This window comes from Plectropomus leopardus, chromosome 5 (genome assembly GCF_026936395.1).
Source record: "Plectropomus leopardus strain MGB_pleo_1.0 chromosome 5, ASM2693639v1, whole genome shotgun sequence".
NCBI lineage: Eukaryota > Metazoa > Chordata > Actinopteri > Perciformes > Serranidae > Plectropomus > Plectropomus leopardus.
Window position 1 is genome coordinate 22980696 of NC_142180.1, and position 12230 is coordinate 22992925.

Here is a 12230-nt window from a genome sequence, read left to right on the forward strand (position 1 = left end):
AATAAGATTTTTTTTCTGCTGTTTTTGTAAGTTACTCTTCATTTTTCCTCTTAATAATTCCCTGAACTTTTCAAAAAATATACAGTATTGTGCAAAAGTCTTAGGCCACCATAGATTTGTTGTTTTAGCAAATTTATAATGAGGACACATATATATTTATTTCTCAGTCTCTTTATTAAGATACAAACAAAGAATATAGAGAACATGTGCAATGGATTAAAACACCAAGTCAGAACAACATGGCTTCTTCAGACTGAAGTCAATATTTAGTATGAAAAATAACAACAGGTAGCTCGAATAATCAATATCGAGCTTTGGACATGTCTTGAATGCAAGCTAGTGTAAATACACTTGCAACTTCAGCCTGCTGAAGTTGTTTTATTCTGAAACATTTGCAATTTTAATACTTTATACATATTTCCTGAATGTTCTGGTTGTATTTTAATACTACCAAGAAATAAATATGTATGGTCATTATAGCCTTGCTAAAATACCAAAGTTTAAGGTGGCCTAAGACTTTGCGCAGTAGGCTACTGTGTTTATTATCTAAAATTATTGAACATTTAGAGAGTAAAATATGTGTGAACATCTGAGAGAGACTACCATATGTTAACATTGTCTCAGCTCAGTGTTCCTTGCTGATGCATCTTATAACAGCATCACATCCAAAACATAATCTAATCTGGACATCTGGATTGTACTGAAAATCAATCTGTCCACATACAGATTGATGTTAAACAATAAATAAATAAATCACAAGATGCAAAAATCCCGAGTCTTGTGGTGTTAAGACACAAGAAAACAGCCTTTAATCCTCCCGACCCGATGCTGGACAATCAATCTGAACGTCAGTCTGTCTCTTCACACAACCATGAAGCGTTTACTGATGAAACATTACAAATAACGAAACCTCTACCTGTCAGAAGGTAATCATCTGCAAGTAGAAGCACACAAATATATAGAAGCAGAGACATCAGACTTATTTTCGCACAATGTAAACTTGTGATTCAGCATGGAGATAAGTTGTAGTCCTTGACCTTGGAGACACACGCTTTATGTGGTAAATATATTTATTGTAAAGTTGACTCAGCTGTTCCTGCAGCTTTTGACTGTGTTCCATCACCTTCAGCAAAGACTTGACAAGAGACATGAGAATTAAAAACTTTGAACAAAAACAGGCAAATTAACAAAAAATGTTAATAAAAACATATATGGCATAGCTTTATTTAAAGGACTAGGTGTCAGCAGAGGTGGGACCAAGTCACTGTTTTGCAATTCACAAATAAGTGTCCCAGGTCTGTGTGCTCAAGTCCCAAGTATCAGTCCAAGACAGGCAAGTCCCAGGTCCCTAAGTTTGAGTTTCGAGTCCTAAACAAGTCATAATGCACTCTTCAACAAATGTAATGACATTTTAACGACAACTAATAACTTATCAAATTTACAAAAATCATGATTGCTTTTTAAATATTGTATTTATTTGTTAAAATAACTTGGATGGAAGCTGTTGCGTCTCTGGAATTTAGTATGTTTTGCACACTGCATTTCAATTTTGGTGACCACTACGTACCTTTTGTGCACAAACAAAATGATCTTTTGGTATTTTTTTCCCATTTGCCACTCAGTAAAGTAACATTAGGCCTTTGTGATTCTCTCATGCAACTTGATCGGATGCTGTGCAGTCACAAGTCATTGTTGTTAAATTCCAAGTTGAGTTGCAAATGTATTCTGATTTTGTCAAGTGTTAAGCTATCAATTTGTGAACTGGGTCTGACTCAAGTCCAAATCATGTGACTCGAGTTGAGAAAAAAAACAAAACACTACTATCCATGTTTTATTCAAATGCTGCACAGTTTTAATAATCAATGTGCAGTGCATCAAGCAGCGAAGGTCAACTCATATTTGAAGGTAATTTGAATGTGAATTTAATACATGTTTTAGTTAGCTAACTCTATTACTCTGAGAATTATCAAATTGTCTTGCAGTTTGCTTTTAAAAACTTTAGACTTACTTTGGACTACAGTAGCCCCCAAAACCCAAAAAACTCTGCATATAAATGAAAGAAATATGTGTTGCCTGGTGATTATAGGAGCAGAGTAATAAAATATATGTTTCCCGGTATTATCAGCATAAAGGTAATCCATTTTAGAATTTGCACACTTTCATGTTTTCCTTTGTAATCTAACTGTTAATGTCACAGAAATTAAGATGTCACAAAAAAATTAAAGGTTAACTAAACTGTAAACAGGAAGACAGGTGATGTTGAGGAAGCTCTACCTCACCTCGACTACACAGTTACTGTGTTCATTAACAACAACAGAGTCCCTAATGACTAATTGATTAATTGTACAGTCTATTATTTCGCTCCTGCACCCCAGTAGATCTGAAAGGGCCACGGCTGGAGTTAACAGTCTTATTGGAGAGACGCGTTCCTCGCAAAGGACAATAAGGGAAAATAGCGGAATTAATTGGGTTTGATTAAGAGAGCTTTTCAATGGGACACAGCTTTTTCGCATGACATAATTAGAGGTCAGTTAAGGGGTGGAAGGGGGGATTTGCTTGTTGGCGCCAGTGTTGTGTGGGTGTGTCTGTGAGAGAGACAGATAGACAGACAGGGAGCGAGAAGGAGGGGGCGCTTCCTTCACACTTGTGGAACTATGTTGTGTGTCTGATGTGGTACATTTCTATAGGCTCACTCACCAGAAAACACACAGTGAAGTTCACAGGGGGCCCTCTGTGTGTGATTATTATCACTACACTTGTCAGCATTAAAGACACAGTGCTCAGTCTTTTGTTGTAACTACATGCTCATTAGCAGCGCATTGCAGAAACAATGTTATTGTATAGAAACAGGTGGTGACAGAAGAGGACATTCAGTGTTTTTGGATGAGAACTAAACATGTAAACAAACTCTTAACATTTATTACAGGCAAAAAAATACACACTGAAGGTATAATCCTGTTACAGTATAATCTGAAATAGGAAGAAGGGCACACAAGCCTTCGGATCTAAAAATACATCTGAATTGTCATGAACTACACCCCGGCTTCACGTCTGATTAGATTAACAAATATTTCATCACTGTCTGCATCTGCAGGTTTTTTTCTCAGAACAGTCATGTTTTCACTGTTCTCGGGATTTTGGACAAATAATGAGCACAAAACTGTTGAGTAGAGGTAATATTTAATCCTACAGACAGGAGGCATCCGGTTTTTTAAAGTGTCCTTAAGCAAGGCATTACATGACACTTGAACTGCATTACACTAAACATGTCCAGTACTGGTCTTACAAAGTACAATGAGAATCTCTTTTGGGCATCGTATCATGTTAGCAGTACTGAAAGAATTACTTCCACCCTTTACTAAAGTAAAAGTAGAAATATAACAGAGTAAAATACCCCTTAAAACTCTTGAATTCAGAATGTTGTATCAAAAGTTAAAGTATTTTTTAATGCAGAATGGATCCTTTCATAGTGTTATTACTTTTTCTTTAATCACTAATAAATACACATAAGAGCATTTTTTTAATGTGATTTATCAATATGAGGGCAATTTTCAATTCTCTGTAATCTGCTGGGAAGATTCTTATTATATTAGGCGTGCAACTTCATCTCAGTAGTAGTAAAGGCCACCATATTTTTTTTTTTCATTTCCCTCTAAAATGTTGTGCAAGTATAAAAAGAAAGAAGAAGGCTATAACATGTAAATAGGCTACTCAGGTAAAGTACGAGCATGTCAAAATTCCAAAGTAAAGTACTTGAGTAAATTTACGTCTTAGTTATATTCCTTCACTGCATATGTGTTACTTATTTTGATACTACACTAATTTCCCTGCATGTGATGAATTAAGTGTATCGCTTCTTGTTTATTTATTTATTTTATGTGATAGGACTATTGTTGATTTCCTGAAGTCACACAGTTATGCCCCCTTTTCAGGGCCATGTTTTGACTGTAGCATAAAATGAATGTGTGCTAGTCAGACTACAAGGGATTTTGGGGATACAAGAAAAAACCAGAAATGGTCAAGTTTATTTTAGATTGGTTTAGGGCTTGGCAACAGGCTGTGGTTAGAGACTGCAGCAATGCACTCCAGCCTGTGGCTTAGTTTGACTAAAGAACCAGCACGCCCTCTATGTCTGATAGTTGGACATGACAAGAAACTCAGCCACATGACAGCAATCACTGGTACACAACTTGTGTAATTTACCCCTTTTTTGGATCTAACTCACATGAAAGGTTCCCAATATTGCACAAGTAGTAAACATGCTTGTAGTTTACAGTTTCACCAATGTGATTTTCCGTGTAACTGAAGACTTTACTGACAGACATTACTCCCTAAGTAGGAAAGTACAGTTTGGAACAGATTGTTGTACTACTGTCTTGGTTTTGAAATACTCTAAATACCTTTTAGAAGTTAGCTCTTAAAACGTGTTATTACAGGTTGTTTTTTGTAACTTTTATTATCAGTTAAAATAAAATAAAATAAAATAGATAGAAGTATGGAAACACACAGAGGTTCAACCAATCATTTATATAATAAAACCGTAAGATTTGCATAAAAGAATAGTTTTAATTAGTTTTTTTAGTACATATTTTTTAATTTTGATATTGTTTTACAAATATATCTATATCTGATTTTAAAGTAAAACTTTAATGTTATGAATGTAAAATTTATCTAAAATAATGAGCAAATTAATTATATACTATTCATTCTTGGAGAAATTTAGATGTTTGGATATTGTTAATAAATCGGGCTCTTTGAGTGAAATGTCCTGGCCAAAATGTCTTTGGAGATCCAACTGAGATTCAGTTCAGAAGTTTGTCACATTGAAAAATTGTTCTAATGCTTCTACAATATTGACACAGAAGCCGCAATTGTCATTCATTTGGAGAATATATGGATAAATACTTGTATTTAGTTTTATTGAAGTCATGAAAAAAAACTCCCACTGTGGACCATGCTGTGGACAAATGTCGCATTTCCGTGTTTTGATTTGAAAGTCATACGTCACGGGGTGACAAAACTCCCACAATGCAACGCAAGCTTCACCTAAGCTAAACTGAGCAACATTTAACATCTGAGGGTGAAAAACTTAAAATATATCGCTTGTGTTCATCTGGTACCTCCGTGAATCGTTGTTCCTGTGTCACGTCTGTGTGGTGATCTGCAGGGACTGGCTGGCTGCTGTATGTATGTTTTCTGTGGCAGATATTATGTGCAAATTAACCACCAACGTTAGCCAAATTAGCTAATGCTAGTTATCATTACCTAGCTCTCCCTTTTTAGTACAAACACGACTGTAAAGAAGTCAATTTCATGTTAATACCTTCAAACAAGGCCCTATAAAGCTCTATTTGTTGCCTTCATCTGGTTGAAAGTTGGTTGTGTTGTTGTGTTACGTTAACGGAGTTAATCTATACTTTCTCTAAATGTAGCATCAGCTGAGTTTACAGATATATTTGCACTGAATACATGACATATTGTTATGATTCTTTGCTTGATAGTAATAATCAGTGGGTATTTTACGAACCAGAATATGTTTTAAAAGTGCTGTGATATATGTGAAAAATGGAAAACAGAAGTACAATTCCTAAGCTAGCCATCTTGGTAGTTTTTCATGTTTAAATGGCCATGTCTGTGGTCCGAGGGGCCCTATGCTTCTTATCTGAATATCCTTTTTATGTGACACATTAAGAAGATCATTCATAGGGTTTTATGTTCTCGTCAGTGCATTTGTTTAATATGTATTTCCCTGGGTCAGTATGTAGAAATCACCCAGAAGCCCACGCTCTCGACCTCGCAAGACAAGACTTTTTTCACTTAACACTAGAGCTGCAACAATTAATTAGTTAGTTGTCAGCTATTAAGTCAATCGCCAACTAATCTGATCAACGATTACTTGTTTTTTTGGAAAGGGACAAAAATTCTCTGGTTCCATCATAAATATGATTATTTTCTGGTTTCCTTACCCCTCTGTGACAGTAAACTGAATATCTTTGGGTCGTGAACAAAACAAAACATTTGAGGAAATCATATTGGGCTCTGGGAAACACTGATTGACAGTTTCTGCCATTTCCTGACATTTTGTAGACCAAACAACTAATCAGTTAATTAAGAAAATAGTGATAGTAATTGTTAGTTGCAGCCCCAATTTAGATATTGATATCCCCACACTGGTTAAATTTATTTTTTATCATTTAAATCTCTTTGTTGTCTTGCAATTTGAACTGCCCTGACCATTCTCTGACAATTTTAAATATATACAGAGACACATGCTCAAAACTCAACTGAAGGCTAGATTAGGGCCTTGGGAACACATGGATAACTCTGTTTGAATAGTAATTTTCAGGATAATAGTCACATAAACTTATTTTAACTTTTTAACCTTATGCTATGTGATACCCAAAACAAAAAATAGCATTTCAGTTTAGATCACGTTGAGATCATTTTTTGTGTGTTGCCAGGTCTTCAACGTCCCAGCCTGTGGCTGTGGGATCAGGATTTCAGGTTAAGATGGATCTAGAATATGAACATCGCCTTCTCCGCCAAATCAACATCCAAAATGACAACTTGAGCCCTATTGTGAGTCGTCCTTCTCTTAGTTATTTTTCTTTGTTCCTTAAAATGTAGATTTTGAACTTCAACCCTGTATTATTGTTAAGTTATATTATAAATATACTGAAAAAAGTGAATTAGAAAAGTGACCCGACCCATACATTTACAAATAGATATAGAATAATATTTTCCTATAATACTTTTATATGCTGTATAATAATTTGTTGGTTTTGCAGAAACTGACACAGAGTCCGCGTGGTCGGACACCCACCGGCTCCCCGTTGTCTTCACCCAGTAAGCTTGGAGACAGGTTTATTCCAACGAGAGCGGGGGCAAACTGGAGCATCAACTTCCACAGAATCAATGTATGGCCTGTTTGGGGGTACATGTGTTGAGGAGTGTGTCTCTGCTTTTGCAAGTGAAAAGTAATAATCATGTGTGTAATACAAGGCAGAGTCTAAAGGTGAAGTTGATTGCTGTTTAAGTGTTCTGTCTTTGAAATTTTTCAATTGCAAATTAATGACAGTAACTTTGTGATTTTTTTTTTTAGGAAAATGAGAAGTCACCAAGTCAGAACAGAAAAACTAAGGATGCCACCTCTGACAACATCAAAGGTAAATAAATGTTTTAAATGTTATTTTGCTATTTTTACTTGCTTATGTTCGCCCAAGATTATAGTTTTGTGCTTGTGTTTTAAATGATATTTTTGTGTCATGCAGCAGACGGGCTGGCCTACTCTGCTTTGCTGAAAAATGAGCTGCTGGGAGCAGGAATAGAGAAGATCCAGGACCCTCAGACAGAAGACAGGCGTCTACAGCCATCAACCCCAGAGAGGAGAAGTCTCTTCACTGTATGAACATTTCATCTCGCACTCCTTGTGTTTTGAAATATAAAGCATATGATCATGCAATGTCAGAACAGACACAAATACAATATGATTTCTTAGTCTTGAGTTGGGAAGGACAATATAAAAGAGTAGAACGCCACTATTCTTCAGTGATTTTTGTTATTTTAATGAAGCTGTCAGAGAATATGATGTTTTTTCTGCTTGTGCGTTCTTTGAAGTATTCACTCAATACCAAGAGACCGTCACCAGAAGATGGTACCAACATTTCCCCCTACTCCCTATCACCTGTCAGCAACAAAAGGTAGAAGCACCATTTTCAAAATTTTGTATTTAGTGTATTTAGACCTCTTAATGTTGATAGCACTGAGACAAAGAAACTATACATTTTGGCAGCAAGGGTTCACAATGTCCAACTTCTCCCATTGCAGTCAGAAATTGCTTCGTTCACCAAGAAAGCCGACGCGGAAGATCTCAAAGATCCCTTTTAAAGTCCTCGATGCTCCCGAGCTGCAGGATGACTTTTACCTCAACTTGGTGGACTGGTCATCTCTTAATGTGCTCAGTGTAGGGCTGGGTACATGTGTTTATCTGTGGAGTGCCTGCACCAGCCAGGTACTGCAGAGCGTAATATATCTGTATTTATTGGCAGCATGCATAACAATTCCACACCAAAGTGACTTTAAAGTTGGATTGCCCTCTCTTCAGGTAACAAGGCTGTGTGATTTATCAGTGGAGGGAGACTCAGTCACGTCTGTTGGGTGGTCTGAAAGGGTAAGTACACACAGCTTACTGCGTTCAGGACACTGTCAAAGTGAACTTTTGGTAGTAAGTTTTTCCTGATGAAAGGATTCTTCATGTTTTAGGGTAACCTGGTGGCAGTGGGGACGCACAAAGGCTATGTTCAGATCTGGGACGCTGGTGCAGGGAAGAAACTCTTTGCTCTGGAGGGACACACAGCCAGAGTTGGTGAGTACATTTGCCGTATTTAAACTCTGAAAATGGGTTATGAAGGGACTTAACAGGGACACTCAGGTCACAGTAAAAACAAATGAACTGGAAAACAAAAAAGCTAGAAAGCTGAATTAATGCTTAAAGTTCTTGATAATTGTCTCCAGACAGCAATTATGCAGTTTAGTCAAATGTTGAGAGTGTGACGAGGCAAGGCAGCTTTATTTCTAAAGCACATCTCTTATAACAAGGCAATTCAAAGAGCTTTACAGAGCAATAAGATGTAAAACATAGTAAAGGATACAGATATACAATAACAAAGAAAAGATATTAAAGGTAAACTTAAGTAATAAATGATTTTATTTAAATAAAAATAATCACAGTAACAAAAGTTCAGCCAAGAGGTGCAAAGATAAAAAGATCATTAAAAAGTAATTTAAAATAAAGGTTAAAAATAAGTTTGCAGTTGTTACCGGGTAGATCAGGCAGTAAATTAGGCACAAATTAAGCTTTTTTTATGTCTGCAGGAGCGTTAGCGTGGAACGCAGACCAGTTGTCTTCGGGAAGCCGTGATCGCATGATTCTTCAGAGAGATGTGCGGACCCCTCCACTCCAGTCTGAGAGACGGCTGCAGGGACACAGACAGGAAGTGTGTGGCTTAAAATGGAGCACTGACCATCAGCTGCTCGCTTCTGGTGGCAACGACAACAAGGTACAGATGACATTGTTGTTAAACATGCCTCCATATTTTTGCATTTACTTACTGCATTCATTGTTGGGGTTGTTATTTGTACCTTTAGCTGCTGGTTTGGAACCACTCCTCAGTGAGCCCAGTTCAAACCTACACAGATCACCTGGCTGCAGTGAAAGCCATCGCCTGGTCCCCCCACCAGCACGGCCTGCTGGCCTCTGGGGGCGGCACTGCTGACCGCTGCATCCGATTTTGGAACACCCTGACCTCTCAGCCGCTGCAGTGTATGGACACCGGCTCTCAGGTCTGCAACCTGGCCTGGTCCAAACATGCTAATGAGCTGGTAAGTGACGTCAGACACACACTGTGCACAGTTGATTTGCTGACTGTGAAAATGATAAAGAAACAATTGTCATAGAGGTCACACTTGTATTGAGACATGGCCAATTTTTAAGTGTCACGACAGTTAGTTCCTCTAAGACGTTGGACTTTATATTTAAATTTTCTGGCAGTTGCAGAGATTTCTCACTTTGACAGTAGTCTCCATTTATTAGTCAGCCTTACTAACTGACACTACTTATTCCTGAACCCACTGCCACTGCAGTTCAACCTGCAGACAAGTCCAAGTGGGTTGAGTAAATACTTCACCCTCAAAATGATCATTTGTAAATCAGTTGCTTGTGCTGTGTTACCTTGAATTCATGAATAAAACGTTTTGCTCACATGCCTCCAAGGAAATGGCAAATGTAACGATTTATTGATTGAGGACTGCCTTTAACAACAGTAAAACTTCATCAAAACACCCATTTCCTGCAGTATAATCTCATATTTCCAATTGTTTGCGCAGCACTTCTCGAACACATGCATCTTTGCTAAAAAAAAAACAAAAAACGTACTATTTAAAATTCAACTGAAAGTGAAACTTATTTATGCTCTCCCCAAAGCCAGATTTGAATACTTGGGGGTTTTTGGATTATGCTTCACGCTGACTTTTTAAACAGATTGTTTTGCTGTTGTTAAACATATATATTCAAAACCATTTCTTATATTACTGGGAAAACTGATAATGTGGGCATACAATTTCTAATTCTCATTAAAAGATAGACATGGCAAAGTTGTTAAAACAATGACAACTTTTCTTTCCTTGGTTAGTAGCCGTGATGCAGAATGACTGTCATAAACATTAACAATTACAGAGAGCAAGAAAGCGCAGCTGTAATAGCAGTATCGATACTGCAGAAAATTTGCATTGAAACTGTGTCAAATTGTCATAGTCAATATGTATTGATAAATAGATATATTTTTACATCACTAATTTATAGTTAATCACACAAAGCTTCCTATAGGACGAGGGAGGAGTGAGGAGGAAGACTATGAGGCCTGATAATGCATGTGATGCATAAAACAGACTTATTTCTTTATTTAAATAGTACAGGGGCTCTATTTGCACTTTATTCTGTTAATTCAGGTTTGCACATACTGTTAAACAGTAATATATTTATCATCATTAATTTATCTTATGGCAAACACCACGTTTTTTATTCTGCACTGGAATACCCTTTTAATGGCTATTTTATTCTTGGTGTTTTTTGCATGTATATTCTTCTATATTCTTTTATATTTTATATCTCTTTTAGCATTTGTTGTGTTTTGTTCTCTCGTGTTTTTATGTCTGTGTGAGAGGGTACCGAGCTGCTGGAAACCTGAATTTCCCTTTGGGATTAATAAAGTTACTTCCATCTGTCTTGATTATACAGTGTTGCCTGTTTTTCCAGGTGAGCACTCATGGCTACTCTCAGAACCAGATCTTGGTGTGGAAATATCCAGCTCTCACTCAGGTTGCCAAACTCACAGGACACTCCTACAGAGTGCTTTACCTGGTCAGTGTGTGTATTTTTTTTCTCTTGAGATCTTGCTGTATGTCATGTTTATGCAAAATGTGGCCATATTTGACAGAACATAGGCCAGGTTCATAAACTGTTTCTTTTAAATGTTAGGCCATGTCCCCGGATGGTGAAGCGATTGTGACGGGAGCTGGAGATGAGACTCTACGCTTCTGGAACGTATTCAGTAAAACAAGGTCAACTAAGGTGAGAGGGTACTTTTTGGGAACAGCAGCCTGTAATCAGACCCCTGCATATCTGCAAAATCATTAACCATGTTTCTTTATATTTTGTTTCAGGAATCCGTATCAGTTTTAAATCTCTTCACTAGGATACGATAACTTTAAGAAAATATTAAAAGTCTTAAACTTATATTGAGTGGATCCTGGCGTCATCACTGGACAGCTCATCAATGTGGTGCTAAGGACATACAGTACAATCTAAGACATTGTGTGACATTTTTTTCACAGAGGAAATGGCAGTGAGAACAACTGAGTACGTTTTCTATTCATGCCAACAAATGTGTGCGAAATTATTTTTTAATTTTGTGCTCTCGTTATGAATGTAGTATTTTTTTGTTAAAAAAAAACAACTAAAGTTGATTTCCATTTATTTTGTATTCATGACACAAAATCATGGGCCTTACTTAAAATATTGTGTCGTGAAATCTGGAAAGTGGAGAGAGCATTTTTAGTTTTTGTTTAACTCAGGTCTTATTTATTTAACACTGCAGAAAAAAACTTTTTGTAAAGCTGCAATGGCTTCAGTGGAGGAAGTACCTTTACATATTGTGACTAAAACATAAAAACTAAACATTATCACTTAAGGCCTTTACAGTATGTGCACCACGTTTACTGTGATCCTTGGAGAACTACAGTTGAGAGTGGTTGGCGAAAATAATGCAGTTTTGCTTCTGTGGGCAGAAAGTCTAATGCTGTGCATCAAGACATAAACTACATAGTTGATTCTCTGTAGTAAAGGAAGAAATAAAAGATGATGGAACAGAAGAACCAGTGTATATTTCTTTTTTGCCTTACAAATACAATTATCATTTTTGGGGAGCACTTTATTTACTTGCGCTTTTGTTGTTAGATTAGATTTTGTAAGGCTGCATCTGAACATTAAAATATAAAAAGCATAATTGTGTTAAGTTTTTGCAGCTCATCTATATCAGGGTTCTTTACAGCTTTAGGCAAATATAGATTTACTTTAAGTGCCACTTGGAATGAAAATTATGACCAATTGTACAATAACCCAAAATGAAGAAAGAAAAAAAAACACGAATCAACATCAATCACTAAGGGTTAGG

At 36.7% G+C, this 12230-nt stretch overlaps 1 protein-coding gene across 2 annotated transcripts; it reads left to right on the plus strand.

Annotated features, from left to right (window-relative positions):
- The first annotated feature begins 4999 nt into the window (after nt 1-4999).
- LOC121941363 (fizzy-related protein homolog) lies at nt 5000-11931 on the plus strand. 2 transcript variants are annotated; one of them, XM_042484143.2, is made up of 14 exons: nt 5000-5187; nt 6462-6579; nt 6789-6917; nt 7103-7166; nt 7272-7402; nt 7618-7700; nt 7828-8011; nt 8105-8170; nt 8263-8365; nt 8875-9059; nt 9148-9381; nt 10814-10918; nt 11036-11128; nt 11221-11931. In XM_042484143.2, coding segments are annotated over exons 1-14 (1539 nt in total). In that variant the 5' UTR covers nt 5000-5185; the 3' UTR covers nt 11263-11931. The 2 variants fall into 2 exon arrangements, with proteins under 2 accessions (XP_042340077.1, XP_042340078.2); XM_042484144.2 differs by having other exon boundaries at nt 5000-5183.
- The last annotated feature ends 299 nt before the right edge of the window (nt 11932-12230 follow it).

Coding starts and splice junctions, on each gene's coding strand:
- LOC121941363 (XM_042484143.2), top strand. Junction 8,012..8,104: donor GGAGTGCCTGCACCAGCCAG/GTACTGCAGAGC, acceptor CCCTCTCTTCAG/GTAACAAGGCTGTGTGATTT. Junction 10,919..11,035: donor CCTACAGAGTGCTTTACCTG/GTCAGTGTGTGT, acceptor TTTAAATGTTAG/GCCATGTCCCCGGATGGTGA.